Source organism: Salvelinus alpinus, chromosome 27 (genome assembly GCF_045679555.1).
Source record: "Salvelinus alpinus chromosome 27, SLU_Salpinus.1, whole genome shotgun sequence".
NCBI lineage: Eukaryota > Metazoa > Chordata > Actinopteri > Salmoniformes > Salmonidae > Salvelinus > Salvelinus alpinus.
In genome coordinates, this window is record NC_092112.1 from 23,825,714 (window position 1) to 23,843,015 (window position 17,302).

General features: G+C 41.4%; 1 protein-coding gene across 1 annotated transcript; it reads left to right on the top strand.

Annotated features, from left to right (window-relative positions):
* On the top strand, positions 1-16,492 carry LOC139556198 (tyrosine-protein kinase FRK-like). Its single transcript, XM_071369831.1, has 8 exons — positions 1-685; positions 5,363-5,484; positions 7,906-8,069; positions 9,163-9,331; positions 11,846-12,004; positions 13,896-14,098; positions 14,300-14,465; positions 14,808-16,492. Exons 1-8 carry the CDS (start codon positions 309-311, stop codon positions 15,014-15,016), a joined length of 1,569 nt encoding a protein of 522 aa, XP_071225932.1. The 5' UTR covers positions 1-308; the 3' UTR covers positions 15,017-16,492.
* Positions 16,493-17,302: the final 810 nt, after the last annotated feature.

The window sequence follows — 17,302 nt, forward strand, 5'->3', positions numbered from 1 at the left end:
ACACCATATTCACCAGGTGAATGAGACATAAAGGTAACAGGGAAACACTGGTACGCGGTGAGTTGGCCTCCGGCAATAAATCATTTTATTTTACTGCTAGTCAGTGTGTGTTTCTGTGCACTAAATTGTATTCCAGTCCAAAGACCAGGTTTGACAAGTGTTTGGGGAATGAGTCAAACTTTCTAGGATCCAATTCATGATGTGAAAAATTCATTCGAACCGCATTGGAATATGAGCGCAAAAATATAACTTTTACATTTTATTTGATCACAAAATGATTTAGTGCGATTAACCCGGGAGTCTTCACAATGGAAATTCGAGAGAAGTGTTTTTTGTGTTGTCAGACTGTTTTCCCGTGTTTTAATAAACCACGGTCAGATTCAGAGTCGGCGACTGAAAAGAGAGAAATCGTGGTGATTAAAAATGATCACGCTCTGGGTCCCAAAAACAGGGCTTTGCCACCTATACCCCTTGAGAAACCGGGATACGTTTATATCGCTCTCTATGATTATACCGCCCGAACGGAGGAGGACTTGAGCTTCAATGCTGGGGACAAGTTAGAAGCTTTGGAAAAAAGTGCTGGCGATTGGTGGTACGCAAAAGCGCTCAGTGGAATTTCAGCTGCCAAGAAGGGTTACATTCCAGCCAATTATGTGGCACCTGTGGAGAGTCTGGACGCTGAGCCGTAAGTAGCCTACATTCACAAAATTATGCACTGGATGAATTGTTCTGTTGAAATGCTTGACATACTGTAGTAGACTAGACTAGAACAGCAACCGGTAAAGTTTGAAGAATGACGGTGTTTCTATAGCTTCATTCAAAGATGTGAAGAGAACTGAATATGCTACAGAAAAGTACATTGTATCATTCTTCAGTTATACAGTAGGGTAGCCTATTCAAATTCAGTCGACATCACTAAATCATCTTAACTTATTATGGATATTGGGCTACTTGTTGCCAGAATAAAAGCAGTATTGGCATAGACTCCCACACAGACTTGATGCATGTTCCAAAGGGGCTTATTTACCCTTGATCCCCACTGATCACTTTACCATATATTTTTTGAAGGGGACACTATCCTACACACTTCTGTTGTGGTTATTTGATTAACCACCATAACTGACCTGTTATCCCTTAAACAACTGGACCATTCCCAGATGGATTTGGCTAATATTTGCATACATTCACAGTTTATGAGAATGAGCATGTTCTAGAATCTAGATAGCCTTGGTACATTCTGGTGTGTGTTTATTATTCCAATTGAAAGAATTGCTAAGGCCAGAGTTGTGGAATATGATGAGTCACAATGTTGGTGGTTTATGGATTAATGTCTGTGCTTTATGGATTCATATAATCTAGTTTTAGGCGAGGCCTCAGATTTGTGTGACTACTCCTTAACAAACACATGATACACGACTAACCAGCTGTTGACGGGCTACAGTAATGTAATTGTTTTGAAAATGGTAAAGCACAAGTTTGGTTTAATGCAGGCCTACTTTGGATATTGTGAACAGATTTGGTCAATAGGCAAATGCCACGCTATTGGTGCCGTTGCATGTGTGTAGACCTAAGTGGGAGGTCAAACTGGGTAATGATTGTCAATGACCAGGAAGTACAATGGATTAGTTAATAATTCCCCAGATCACAGAGGAAAATGCATATGTAAAATGCAGAGGTCCAACCCTAAAAATATGAATTGTACATGTAGCTGTTTCATACTGTGTTTACAACCGTGTGTAGCATCAAAACACCATACAAGTGTACTGGCTAAATATAGAAAGAAACTGGTTTAGCAAGGCAATTGCACTTGGCATGACCGAGAGTAAAACGTCACTTTGTCGAAACCAAACACTCTGGGTTTCTTGGTCAAGGTGAATGTTTTGGTGACACTTTGGAATCATGGAGCAGGTACCATTCATAACTAAATTAGCTTTTCAAGAGGAAAATTATTTGGCTTACCATACCCTATTTATCAATGCCTTTTTGAGACTAAATGTTTCTTATGGAAATTAGGTGTCCATCTTCTGAACGACGTCAGTACTCTTGGCTGTGACTCACCAATGTTGTCGTCTTATCCTGTTGATCTTCCCCATGAAACTGCTTTCCGTTCAGCTGCAGTCACGTTTTTCCCCCCCAATTTCTTTTCACACTGACTGGAAAAATCTTGAGGGTTTTGTCTTGGTAATTAGGAGTAGTTTCCCTGAAGTATCACAGAGTGGCTCATATACACTGTACGTAACCTGATTAACTTGATTAGCGGATGTGTAGAGTACGGTACCAATGCAGCTTTAAAAAAATCTCAATATCAAATAATTTCAGGGTAACAATTAAGTGCCTTACTGTGATGTATTTTCTATTAATTGTAAAAAAAAATAACAGTGCAATTTCTCAAGGAAGATTTTTGCTAGGACTGTCTGGTATTGGTCAGAGTGGGGAGGGGAAAACTAGATGTTATTGGCAGAGGATTGGAGCTTTTTCTTATTGATTTATTAACTCATTTACCGCCTGGTGATTTTTAAAGTGTATTTTTTTTAAAATGTATCCTTTATTTAACTAGGCAAGTCAGTTAAGAACAAATTCTTATTTACAATGACAACCCACTGTTCCTAGGCTAACTGCCTTGTCCAGGGGCAGAATGACAGATTTATTTTACCTTGTCAGCTCGGGGATTCGATCTAGCAACCTTTTGGTTACTGGCCCAACGCTCTAACCACTAGGCTACCTGCCACCCCCAGTTTTGGCTGAAACAGGCTGACATTTCAAGCTGCCTCTTCAAACAGCTCTTACACCAGAAATAGCATAATCATAAATTTCGCAGTAATATTCCAACCTGCATAGTGTAGAGATGTATATGAAAACCAGAGTTTTGACAGGACTGGGCCTTTTAAGCTTATTGATTACATCCACATTGGCCATTTAATTTTTATAGGATTCATATAATATTCAATAAATGTAGTATGTTACATCCTATTTTGACCAAACCATTGTCTAACAATGATTTAGACATGAGGAATCCAAAGAAATGGTCAAAAGCCTCCCACAGACCCTCCACATCCAAGGCAATGGCACCTAATATTAGCATGTTCATGAATCACACTACCTGTTCAAATCATCCTAAAGTATCTAAAACTTGATTGTGTAACTCAATGATGTTACTTATAGATGATCTGGATATGAAGCGTGTCAATGCTAATATATACAGTGGGGCAAAAAAGTATTTAGTCAGCCACCAATTGTGCAAGTTCTCCCACTTAAAAAGATGAGAGAGGCCTGTAATTTTCATCATAGGTACACTTCAACTATGACAGATAAAATGAGGAAAGAAAATCCAGAAAATCACATTTTTAATTAATTTATTTGCAAATTATGGTGGAAAATAAGTATTTGGTCACCTACAAACAAGCAAGATTTCTGGCTCTCACAGACCTGTAACTTCTTCTTTAAGAGGCTCCTCTGTCCTCCACTCGTTACCTGTATTAATGGCACCTGTTTGAACTTGTTATCAGTATAAAAGACACCTGTCCACAACCTCAAACAGTCACACTCCAAACTCCACTATGGCCAAGACCAAAGAGCTGTCAAAGGACACCAGAAACAAAATTGTAGACCTGCACCAGGCTGGGAAGACTGAATCTGCAATAGGTAAGCAGCTTGGTTTGAAGAAATCAACTGTGGGAGCAATTATTAGGAAATGGAAAACATACAAGACCACTGATAATCTCCCTCGATCTGGGGCTCCACGCAAGATCTCACCCCGTGGGCTCAAAATGATCACAAGAACGGTGAGCAAAAATCCCAGAACCACACGGGGGGACCTAGTGAATGACCTGCAGAGAGCTGGGACCAAAGTAACAAAGCCTACCATCAGTAACACACTACGCCGCCAGGGACTCAAATCCTGCAGTGCCAGACGTGTCCCCCTGCTTAAGCCAGTACATGTCCAGGCCCGTCTGAAGTTTGCTAGAGAGCATTTGGATGATCCAGAAGAAGATTGGGCGAATGTCATATGGTCAGATGAAACCAAAATATAACTTTTTGGTAAAAACTGAACTCGTCGTGTTTGGAGGACAAAGAATGCTGAGTTGCATCCAAAGAACACCATACCTACTGTGAAGCATGGGGGTGGAAACATCATGCTTTGGGTCTGTTTTTCTGCAAAGGGACCAGTACGACTGATCCGTGTAAAGGAAAGAATGAATGGGGCCATTTTTTATTTTATTTATTTTATCCCCTTTTCTCCCCAATTTTCGTGGTATCCAATCGCTAGTAATTACTATCTTGTCTCATCGCTACAACTCCCGTACGGGCTTGGGAGAGACGAAGGTCGAAAGCCATGCGTCTTCCGAAGCACAACCCAACCAAGCCGCCCTGCTTCTTAACACAGCGCGCCTCCAACCCGGAAGCCAGCCGCACCAATGTGTCGGAGGAAACACCGTGCACCTGGCCCCCTTGGTTAGCGCGCACTGCGCCCGGCCCGCCACATGAGTCGCTGGGCGCAATGAGACAAGGATATCCCTACCGGCCAAACCCTCCCTAACCCGGACGACGCTAGGCCAATTGTGCGTCACCCCACGGACCTCCCGGTCGCGGCCGGCTGCGACAGAGCCTGGGCGTGAACCCGGAGACTCTGGTGGCGCAGCTAGCACTGCGATGCAGTGCCCTAGACCACTGCGCCACCCGGGAGGCCCCTGTATCGTGAGATTTTGAGTGAAAACCTCCTTCCATCAGCAAGGGCATTGAAGATGAAACGTGGCTGGGTCTTTCAGCATGACAATGATCCCAAACACACCGCCCGGGCAACGGAGTGGCTTTGTAAGACGCATTTCAAGGTCCTGGAGTGGCCTAGCCAGTCTCCAGATCTCAACCCCATAGAAAATCTTTGGAGGGAGTTGAAAGTCCGTGTTGCCCAGCAACAGCCCCAAAACATCACTGCTCTAGAGGAGATCTGCATGGAGGAATGGGCCAAAATACCAGCAACAGTGTGTGAAAACCTTGTGAAGACTTACAGAAAACGTTTGACCTCTGTCATTGCCAACAAAGGGTATATAACAAAGTATTGAGATACACTTTTGTTATTGACCAAATACCTATTTTCCACCATAATTTGCAAATAAATTCATTAAAAATCCTACAATGTGATTTTTCAGGATTTTTTTTCTCATTTTGTCTGTCATAGTTGAAGTGTAACTATGATGAAAATTACAGGCCTCTCTCATATTTTTACGTGGGAGAACTTGCACAATTGGTGGCTGACTAAATACTTTTTTGCCCCACTGTAGGTGTCAGGTAAACAACCACGGCATGGGTTGCTGTCCTACTTTGATGCTGCTGTTGAGTTGTTTCTTCCTGTTCTGGTATACAGATGGTACTTTGCAGACACCAAGAGACTGGATGCTGAGAAGCTGCTTCTGTCAGAGGGGAACCAGCATGGAGCCTTCCTCATCAGACACTGTGAGACTCAGAAAGGAGAGCTCTCACTCTCAGGTAAATCTCAGCCTCATGTTCTTGAACATTTCGCATCTGCAAGAGACTACAGGTGAAACCTGTATACTACCATAGATGTACATAGATCAGTATACTCACAATGCTGGTATTGGGTTTAGAATGACTTTGTAATGTCTGTCTATTTTTTCTGACTTAGCTTTATTGTTCAGGAATGCATTTTATGGTTTTATTGTGATCAATCTATTTCTGTTACTGGTATGAGAACGGAACTCGATGCACAAAAAACACAAGTCGTTTCCTCATTCCTGAACAATCCCCAATTTGTTCTGTGTAAATCACAGTTTCTCATAGTCCACTGAAGTGATTGAAGGTTCAAGGTCTTAAAGTAAACAAACATATACCTCTGCTCTCAAAGAGACTGATAACATCACCTAGGACCACATGAGTCTGGCTGACCATTCCCTGTCAGTCTGACAGAAAAAGTCCCTTGATTATACATTAACAGTTGGCTGTAAACTTAGTCTCTGCAGAAGCAATAATGGCATAGCAACCCGATTACAGGAAAGTACAATTCTGTTGCTATCAGCCTCTACTGTATATGTTTATAATTTGCCATTTGATGTTCCAACATTTCTCACTACAGTGCCTTCAGAAAGTATTCATACCCCTTGACTTATTCCACATTTAATTGTTACAGCCTGAATTCAACATTTATTAAATCGTTTTTTTCTTCTCATACAATAAACCATAATGACATGTTTTTAGGAATTTTTTATTTTTATTTTTGACATTTATTAAAAATGAAAATGAAATATTAAATTTTACATGAGTATTCACACCCCTGAGTCAATACTTTGTAGAAGCACCTTTGGCAGCGATTACATTTGCCCATTAATCTTTTAAAAACTCTTCAAGTTCTGTCAAATTGGTTGTTGATCATTGCTAGACAACCATTTTCAGGTCTTGCCATAGATTTTCAAGTAGATGTAAGTCAAAACTGTAACTCGGCCACTCAGAAACATTCACTGTCTTCTTGGTGAGCAGCTCGTGTAGATTTGGCCTTGTGTTTTAGGTTATTGTCCTGCTGAAAGGTGAGATCATCTATCCAGTGTCTGGTGGAAAGCAGACTGAACTAGGTTGTCCTCTAGGATTTTGTCTGTTTAGCTCCTTTCTGTTTATTTTTTTTATCTGGAAAAATTACCCAGCCCTTAACGTGTACAAGCACACTCATAACATGATGCAGTCACCACTATGCTTGAAAATAAGGAGAGGTACTCAGTAATGTGTTGTATTGGATTTGCTGCAAACATAACACTTTGTATTCAGGACCAAAAGTTAATTGCTGTGCCACATTTGTTGCAGTATTACTTTAGTACCTTGTTGCAAACAGGATGCATGTTTTAGAATATTTTTATTCTGTACAGGCTTCCTTTTCACTCTGTCAATTATGTTACTATTGTGAAGTAACTACAATGTTGTTGATCCATCCTCAGCTAAGGCTATCACAGCCTTTCATTTCTAACTGTTTTAAAGTCACCATTTACCCCATTGTGAAATCACTGAGTGGTTTCCTTCCTCTCCGGCAACCTGAGTTGGGAAGGATGTGTGGATCTGTATATATTTTTTTCTACCAATGGGTGCCGTTCTTTGAGGCATTGGAAAACCTCCTTGGTCTTCGTGGTTGAATCTGTGTTTGAAATTCAGTGCTGGACTGAGGGACATTACAGATAATTTTATATGTGGTGTACAGAGATGAGGTAGTCAATCGACACTTATTGCACACAGTGAGCCCATGCAACTTATGTGACTTGTTAAGCAAATTTTTACTCCTGAACTTACTTAGGTTTACTATATCAAAGGGGTTGAATACTTGGACTAAACATTTTAGCTTTTAATTTGTATTTTTTTTTATTTTTATAAGTATAATTCCACTTTGACATTATGGGGTATTGTTTGTAGGCCTTTGACCCCCAAAAATCTAAACTTAATCCATTTTAAATTCAGGCTGTAACACAACAATGTGAAAAAAGTGAATGTGTGTGAATGATGTGTATGATGAAAAATGCCTGAGTTTTGGCGCAGGTACAGCAGACTAACGATACGTATATATTTTATACAGATTGATGCTTGGAGTCAAAGTATCTATGTAATATCGTCCAAAAATATAGCAATTTTTTTCCCACCTCACTATTTATAATGGTACATTAATCATGTAATGTTTGAATGTCTAAACAAAATGCATAAGTTCAGTCAAATCACCCAAAATAGGGTTTTTAATGTGGTCAGCCCAGGGTTAAGTCATTTATGTCGTAACGGCCATGTACTGTACACAGATTTCAATATGATAGTTTCCCCATTCATTTACAATTCTGCACAGATTAGCATGACCATAGTTGATTTTACTGTCATCGTTCTCTCGTTTCAGTATTGTGCACTTATGCTTTTGGATGTATCTTTCAGTATTGGACAGGGGCAAAGTGAAGCACTACAAATTAAGGAAGTTGGACACTGGAGGCTACTATGTGTCAAGATCTAGGAGCTTTTTGACCCTGAGGGAGTTAGTGGAACACTATTCCAAACTGGAGGATGGTCTCTGTGTGTGTTTGCTTGAACCATGTAAAAAGGTATTTACTTTCTTTTAACTATCATGTGACTGTGATTTAAGCACATTTGTTTAGCAACCGTTTTGATCTGAATTCATGAACCAAAAGCCTGTAAGCCTGGCAAATTTGCTAAAGATGTTGACAGAAACACCCTTCAAGTATTGGGGTTAATGCATTACCCTGATCATTTTCAGTGTCAACCATGTACACTCACTTGCCAGTTTATTAGGTACACCAATCTAGTACTGGGTCGGACCCCCCTTTGCCTCCAGAACAGCCTGAATTCTCCAGGCATTCTACAAGGTGTCAGAAACATTCCACAGGAATGTTGGTTCATGCTGAACTGACGGCATCACACCGTTGCTGTAGATTAGTGGTACATTCATGCTGCGAACGCCACGTTCCTTTTCATCCCAAAGATGCTTTATTGGGTTGAGGTCTGTGGGCTGCACAGGCCACTCAAGTAAACTGAACTCGCTCTCATGTTCCATGCGATATTTTTCCACTCAATTGTCCAGTGTTGGTGTTCACGTGCCCACTCGAGCCGGTTTTCTTGTTTTTAGCTGATAGTAGTAAAGCCCCGTGTGGTCGTCTGTTGCAATAGCCCATCTGTGACAAGGATCGATGAGTTGTGCATTCCAAGATGTTGTTCTGCACATCACTGTTGTACTGCTGCTTTATTTGTCTGTTTGTGGATGTTTTTTATTTGTCGCACCATTCTCGGTAAACCCCTAAACACTGGGGCGCGGAAATCCCAGGAGGGCAGCCATCTTTGAGATACTGGATCCGGCCCGCCTGGCACCGACGATCATATCACACTCAGTCGCTTAGGTCATTCGTTTAGCCTATTTCTAAGTCCAATTGAACAGTAACTGAATGCCTGTCTGACTGCTTTATATAGCAGGCCATGTGACTCAGTCAGTAGGAGCGATCCATTTTCGTGAATGGGATGGCATACCGAATAAACTGGCCGATGAGTGGTTAGCGCCATCAAGCGTTCACGAAGGACAATAGAACAACAGTGATGTGGTTTTACTGAAATATAGAGAGGACAGTTTGTCAGGTCTGTTCTGAATCTTCTTATGGTATTAATGTTGCATCTCTCTCCTGTCAGACGGAGGCTCCTCAAACCCACGGTCTGTCCTACAACACAGCCGACCACTGGGAGATTGACCGGTCGTCTGTCAAACTGCTGAATAAACTGGGCGCTGGACAATTTGGAGAAGTCTATGAAGGAATCTGGAACGACACCACTTCAGTAGCAGTGAAGACCCTGAAACATGGTAAATGGCCTGTTTTGCACGAACACTGAATTCAAACCCAGAAAATCACTTTATTTCAAATCCATGATTATCTTCTATTTTATTTATACACTGCTCAAAAAAATTAAGGGAACACTAAAATAACACATCCTAGATCTGAATGAATGAAATATTATTATTAAATACTTTTTTCTTTACATAGTTGAATGTGCTGACAACAAAATCACACAGAAATTATCAATGGAAATCAAATTTATCAACCCATGGATGTCTGGATTTGGAGTCACACTCAAAATTAAAGTGGAAAACCACACTACAGGCTGATCCAACTTCATTGTAATGTCCTTAAAACTAGTCAAAATGAGGCTCAGTAGTGTGTGTGGCCTCCACGTGCCTGTATGACCTCCCTACAACGCCTGGGCATGCTCCTGATGAGGTGGCGGATGGTCTCTTGAGGGATCTCCTCCCAGACCTTGACTAAAGCATCCGCCAACTCCTGGACAGTCTGTGGTGCAACGTGGCTTTGGTGGATGGAGCGAGACATGATGTCCCAGATGTGCTCAATTGGATTCAGGTCTGGGGAACGGGCGGGCCAGTCCATAGCATCAATGCCTTCCTCTTGCAGGAACTGCTGACACACTCTAGCCACATGAGGTCTAGCATTGTCTTGCATTAGGAGGAACCCAGGGCCAACCGCACCAGCATATGGTCTCACAAGGGTTCTGAGGATCTCATCTCGGTACCTAATGGCAGTCAGGCTACCTCTGGCGAGCACATGGAGGGCTGTGCGGCCCCCCAAAGAAATGCCACCCCACACCATGACTGACCCACCTCCAAACCGGTCATGCTGGAGGATGTTGCAGGCAGCAGAACATTCTCCACGGCGTCTCCAGACTCTGTCACGTCTGTCACATATGCTCAGTGTGAACCTGCTTTCATCTGTGAAGAGCACAGGGCGCCAGTGGCGAATTTGCCAATCTTGGTGTTCTCTGGCAAATGCCAAACGTCCTGCACGGTGTTGGGCTGTAAGCACAACCCCCACCTGTGAACGTCGGGCCCTCATACCACCCTCATGGAGTCTGTTTCTGACCGTTTGAGCAGACACATGCACATTTGTGGCCTGCTGGAGGTCATTTTGCAGGGCTCTGGCAGTCCTCCTCCTGATCCTCCTTGCACAAAGGCGGAGGTAGCGGTCCTGCTGCTGGGTTGTTGCCCTCCTACGGCCTCCTCCACGTCTCCTGATGTACTGGCCTGTCTCCTAGTAGCGCCTCCATGCTCTGGACACTACGCTGACAGACACAGCAAACCTTCTTGCCACAGCTCGCATTGATGTGCCATCCTGGATGAGCTGCACTACCTGAGCCACTTGTGTGGGTTGTAGACTCCGTCTCATGCTACCACTAGAGTGAAAGCACCGCCAGCATTCAAAAGTGACCAAAACATCAGCCAGGAAGCATAGGAACTGAGAAGTGGTCTGTGGTCACCACCTGCAGAACCACTCCTTTATTGGGGGTGTCTTGCTAATTGCCTATAATTTCCACCTTTTGTCTATTCCATTTGCACAACAGCATGTGAAATTTATTGTCAATCAGTGTTGCTTCCTAAGTGGACAGTTTGATTTCACAGAAGTGTGATTGACTTGGAGTTACATTGTGTTGTTTAAGTGTTCCCTTTATTTTTTGGAGCAGTGTGTGTATATATATATATATATATATATATATATATATATATATATATCTCTACCATTCAAAAGTGTGGGGTCACTTAGAACTGTCCTTGTTTATGAAAGAAAAGCAATTTTTTTGTCCATTAAAATACCATCAAAATGATCAGAAATACAGTGTAGACATTGTTAATTTTGTAAATGACTATTGTAGCTGCAAACTGCAGATTTTTTAATGGAATATCTACATAGGCGTACAGAGGCCCATCATCAGCAACCATCACTCCTGTGTTCCAATGGCACGTTGTGTTAGCTAATCCAAGTTGATCATTTTAAAATGCTAATTGATCATTAGAAAAAAATTATATTCTAATGATCAATTTGCCTTTTAAAATGATAAACTTCGATTTGCTAACCCAACGTGCCATTGGAACACAGGAGTGATGGTTGCTGATGATGGGCCTCTGTATGCCTATGTAGATATTCCATAAAAAAATCTGCAGTTCGCAGCTACAATAGTCATTTACATCATTAACAATGTCTACACTGTATTTCTGATAAATTTGATGTTATTTTAATGGACCAAAAATAAGCTTTTCTTTCAAAAACAAGGACATTTCTAAGAGACCCCACACTTTTAAACTGTAGTGTGTGTTTGTGTATAGATAGATAGATCTATCTCATTCATACATGCATACATACAGTGCCTTCAGAAAATATTCAGACCCCTTTACTTTTTCCACATTTTGTTAGGGTATAGCATTGTTCTAAAATGATGAAAAAACAACAACTATTTAATCAAATCTAAGGTAAGATAAAATTGCAGCCGGTGTTACTGTGCAGTACAACTCATGTACATGTTTTTCTCCTAGGCTCCATGGACGCTAAGGACTTCCTACAGGAGGCCCAGATCATGAAGAAACTGCGGCACCCCAAACTGATCCAGCTCTACGCTGTGTGTACTGTGGAGGAACCCATCTACATCATCACAGAGCTCATGAAGAATGGCAGTCTGCTGGACTACCTTCAGAGTAAGAACACTGTTGTATTGCATTATAACCTACCCACGTACAAGCCCACTGCACCTTCCTTTTTAACGGGATGTTTAGATTAGAACACCATCTCAATGTGCCTACTGTAGCAAGAGTTTAAATAAGGTGCAGAAGTTGAACTTGTATGATGTGTGTTATGGGGAAGTGAAGTGATACTTCAGGATTTTGGCAATGTTTTTTAATAAAACTATTTTTTTTATTTCAATGTGGCCCTTTATCTACTTCTCCGGAGTCAGATGAACTTGTGGATACATAAAAATGGTATCTGCGTTTTGAAGGAAGTTTCTAACTAGCATTAGTGCAATGACTGGAAGTCTATGGGTATCTGCTAGCATACTAGTAAATAGTGCAATAACTGGAAGTCTATGGGTATCTGTAGTTAGCATTGGCTCACAAAACTACCTCTAACGTCCTTCATAATTGACACCAGAGATGTACAAATCCTGAATTATCCCTTTAAGCTCCATGACCCTCATGACATGTGTCCGTGACCACAGCACCATGTCTGGCTGACGTGTGCCATGCTATGGACTAGCAACACGTGTAAAATGTGAGGGAGATAATCCAAGCAACCTGCTTTGTGCCATCTCCTCTCCTTTAGCTATGCTACACCACAAAATGCTGATCTTTGTGGTTTAGCATGATTGTAATGGTGTTTAACACTTGCTACTGGGGCGGCAGGTAGCCTAGTGGTTAGTGTTGGACTAGTAACCGAAAGGTTGCAAGATCGAATCCCCGAGCTGACAAGGGAAATATCTGTCATTCTGCCCCTGAGCAAGGCAGCTAACCCACTGTTCTCCGGGCACCGATGATGTGGATGTCGATTATGGCAGCCCCCCCCCCCCCCGCATCGCTGATTCAGAGGCGTTGTGTTAAATGCGGAGACACATTTCAGTTGAATGCATTCAGTTGTACAATTGACTAGGTATCCCCATTTCCCTTACATAATCACGTGCATTTCATCATTGCTCTAAATGAGTGCATTGAATTCCATCTATATTTACCAGTTGCATTGCTAGATTATCTGATGTTGTCCACTCGCATGACAGATGCTGTGCCATTGTGTGAAAGATGCAGTAACATTGCCTGTCAGAGTGATGGTCCCCCTTTTGAGGCGGTCATGTGAAATTGATGTTGGTAGCCCTGAGACCGTCTGCATTGCATCCCCCATATTTCACCAGAGTCTTGCGCACACACATTCAACCATTTACTAACTCATTTTTTGGGAACTAAACTTCGTAAATGTTTACAAGGAATCGCATGGTCATACTTTTGCATACACACTCCGTTACGTTGGATATTTGTTTGTTATTCAAGTGAAAAACATCTAGACATAGTACTATACAAATTTACGATAGTACTCATCTTAATGAGATGCCTGTTTTTCTCCTCCTGATCCTTTCCTTCCCTCTGTTAAAAAGAAAAATGCTATTGCAACCTCTTTGCAATAAGGAATTGAGACCAAAAGCTCAAGAGAAGATTCAAGTGTTTAATACCAAGGGTACAGTCAGCTGAGTGCATACATTTAGAAAGTTCACAACACATTTTATACTCTCCCTTGTAGGCATCACCTCTCCAGCTATACATTTTATGACCCCTGTGAGTTTCCCTCTGGCTCCCCTGTGGAATGTCCATGGTCCTCTCTTTGTTTAGCCAGAATCACACCCTGTCCATCTTCTGTTCTGGGCATGACCCTGCTCTCTGATCATGGGCAATTTCCTCTTATCTGATTAGGTCTTTTTTTATTTTATTCTAAATTCGCATACACACAGTTCCATGGCCTAAACTCCATTCATACTCACAGTAATCATTCATTACACAGGATACAAACTAACTACAGTTTAACTTGAAACATGTTACATTTTGACAGAATCCAACACCTCTTCCTCCAAGGACATGGGTATGATGCTTGGTGTCTCGGAACAAATAGAGATGGCTGCTCAGGTGGCTTCTGGCATGGCCTACCTGGAGCAGCAGAACTACATCCACAGAGACCTGGCGGCACGCAACGTTTTGGTGGGAGAGAACAACGTCTGCAAGGTGGCTGACTTCGGACTCGCCAGAGTCTTCATGGTGGGTATCTCTTTATTTATCTAAGAAAAACAAGGAGGGACTTGACTATTTGGTCTTGAGTAACACCTTAGTGCTGAAAGGTTGACAGTCTCAATTTCTTTCTTTTGAAGACATGACACCAAACTGTAGTAAGTCCACGACAATGATTAATTCTACTCTTTAAAGCCCATTGAAGATTTTTTTGTTTTGTTGCCACTTTAGATGGAGAGTGAGAATGTGTATGAAGCCAAAGAGGGCACTAAGTTTCCTGTGAAATGGACCGCCCCTGAAGCCATCCATGGCAACAAGTTCACCATCAAGTCTGACGTGTGGTCCTTCGGCATTCTGCTGTATGAGATCATGACCTTCGGTCAGATGCCCTATGCAAGTAAGACCTATTCATAATAACATGTTCATCTCTTTGGTAGGAAAGCTTATCAAATCAGTCAGTGTTAATCCTGTAATTTACTACCATGGAATGTTGTGAGTGAGGAGCATGCCCTCTGGTTAACAGTTAACAGTTAAAAATGTATCTGGCACCTGTTCATCACCTGGTACAACTTGCATGCAACCTGCCATTGCAGTTGATTGTCCAGAGAGTGTTTCCAGCCTAGACTGATCCAACATGTACTGTAGCAGTACTAGTGTATGTTTTTGCATATCCTAGGTTTCATTGTGTTACTATGTGACATCAGTATCATAATAATTATCCCTTCTGTTACTGTTCCAGCCATGACCAACTACCAGGTGGTCCAACGTGTGCCCACGGGTTACAGGATGCCCTGCCCACCAAACTGTCCCAAGGTGATGTATGAGATCATGTCTGACTGCTGGAAGGACAATGAGAACGACAGACCCACCTTCGAAACCCTGCAGTGGAAGCTGGAGGACTTCTTTGACCTGGAAGTGACCTCTTACGATGACGCCAACCGTTACTAGTACTGTACGGTGTTGTATTGAGTGTTCAATGATGCTCTCCTCATACTCGCAGCAAGAGTCAGCAGAGGAAAGTACAGTATGTCCACTGTCACAGGTAATATAATCATATGCCTAAGATAAATGGCATTTCATTCTCCCAACAGTTAATATCTAGAATGCAGGTGCTATTGATTTTATTATAGTTGAACCGTCCACTTCCTGATCACATTATGGTTGGATATGTATTTGTTAGGATTATATTATGAGGTCGAACACGTGTGACCACAAACGGTTTGATGAGAAAATATTGTATGTGGATGTTTTATTTGGCTGCTTGTGTATAGTTGTCGTGACTACGATGGGGAATCCTCTATTGTAACTGTTTGACACTCCCGCTAGTTTTGATTTGTTTGCCAATTTAATGCACTTTTTAATGGGTTTTACTGAGAGTGACTTCTCATATCCAGCTAAACTCACTAGACACACTTGACAAAGTCAAAACCCTGCCCATGGCCCGGTCGGGCTTCCATAACAGCCGCTGTTCTCAGGTGAGCCTGATGGAACTATCAAGCCGGGCGAACCGGTTCTGTGTTCACTGCATAGCAGTCATTCTTCCACTACACTGGTTGGCTGCCAAGGATTTATCAGGAGTCTCCTGTAAGAATGTGCTTGAGTCACGTTCACTAAGAAGCATTTGTTTTATCTACGTCTCTGAAGCATAGTGAGTGATCTGTTATCTCTGAGCACTTATCAATACACACACCATAGGAATGAGAGGATAATGTAGTTAGAATATGTTCACATAAATTGTAGATTTGATTCTGACTGGACAGAATTGGATTTGAATTGGATTAAACCTTACTGTGCAGTCACCAATGTCTATTGATGTCATAGTGGGGATATTGTTATTCTGCAATAGGACCTGGAATTTAATAACCGGAAAGTTTGCTTGCTCACCACACCTCAGTGACCATGTTGATTTGAGTTATGAATTTGTATTTTATGGCTCACTGACTGAAAGTAAGTTTTTACACTGGACTTGTTTGTTGAGACTGGAATTGTACAAGTGCTTGTTGATTATGGCTTGTTCTGATCATTTTATGCAATGTTTTTATAACATTTGAACAATGTCTAATAATTGGTCGTAACCTGTCAGTGTACACTTGATCAGAAAAATGAAATTGTTTCTTTAATTTTGTTCATTGTAAGATTAATTGAATGTTTGATGCATAAGAATAATTTAAATTGAGCTATTGAATTTTTTCATATGACATTGATAATTAAAACTAATCTGGGGTGAGTCTACGTAATACTATTACTAAACGGTAGCATCATTGTGTGCCATCCCTTGTTCTGAATAGCTTTATTTTGTTAATAATCATTTAGAATTATTTGTTAACATATGTTGCCAAATGATTTGGTCAAGGTGTCTGGACACCGAATCCTCTGTGATATTTTCTGTTGTCTAATAAATTGTTTTTGAAGTTATAATCCAAAGCGATGGTCATTTCTATCTGATTCCTGAAGTGTAATTTACCATACTGGCCACATGATGGTGCTAACATTCTCCTAGTGCTTAGAATAACTCTGCCATTGCCTTGCTGTGATGTGAAATAAGTTTTAAATATGGCACATCTAGTTATTTGATAACCTATCTATAACTAAACCAAGCCATTTAAAGGATACTAAATAGCTCTCCATAATATAACAGGGTTCCAGTAGTCCTAAATATTGAATAGGTTTCCCCAGTGTTCATGCTGAAATCACAGTTTGTATTAATTTGATCAAAACGGTCACCTGTGTGTGTGTGTGTTCCCTGCAAAAATGAGGGCTGCTGGAAGCCTCATAAATGCTCTGTGCATTCCAAATGGCACCTTATACCCTATATAGTGTACAGGCTCTGGTCAAAAGTAGTGCACTATATAGGGGATATGGTGCCATTTGGGACTCAGATGCTGTCATTGCCACATTGACCCCAGTAGCCTCTGACTCCTCATGAATATCCTATTCCATAGATTGCATTTGTAAATCTAAGAATGTATGATATCCATGTTATGATATCATATAGTTACAGCAGGTGGGGGATATATACAGTTGAAGTTTACATACACTTTAGCCAAATACATTTAAACTCAGTTTTTCACAATTCCTGACATTTAATCCTAGTAATATCTACTAGGATTAATATATCCACATCTTTTCACTCCTCATGATGCCATCTATTTTGTAATGTGCACCAGTCCCTCCTGCAGCAAAGCAACCACACAACATGATGCTGCTACCCCCGTGCTTCACGGTTGGGATGGT

Coding starts and splice junctions, on each gene's coding strand:
- LOC139556198 (XM_071369831.1), top strand. CDS start 309: ATGGAAATTCGAGAGAAGTGTTTTTTGTGTTGTCAGACTGTTTTCCCG. Junction 9,332..11,845: donor AGTGAAGACCCTGAAACATG/GTAAATGGCCTG, acceptor TTTTTCTCCTAG/GCTCCATGGACGCTAAGGAC. Junction 14,099..14,299: donor GACTCGCCAGAGTCTTCATG/GTGGGTATCTCT, acceptor TTGCCACTTTAG/ATGGAGAGTGAGAATGTGTA.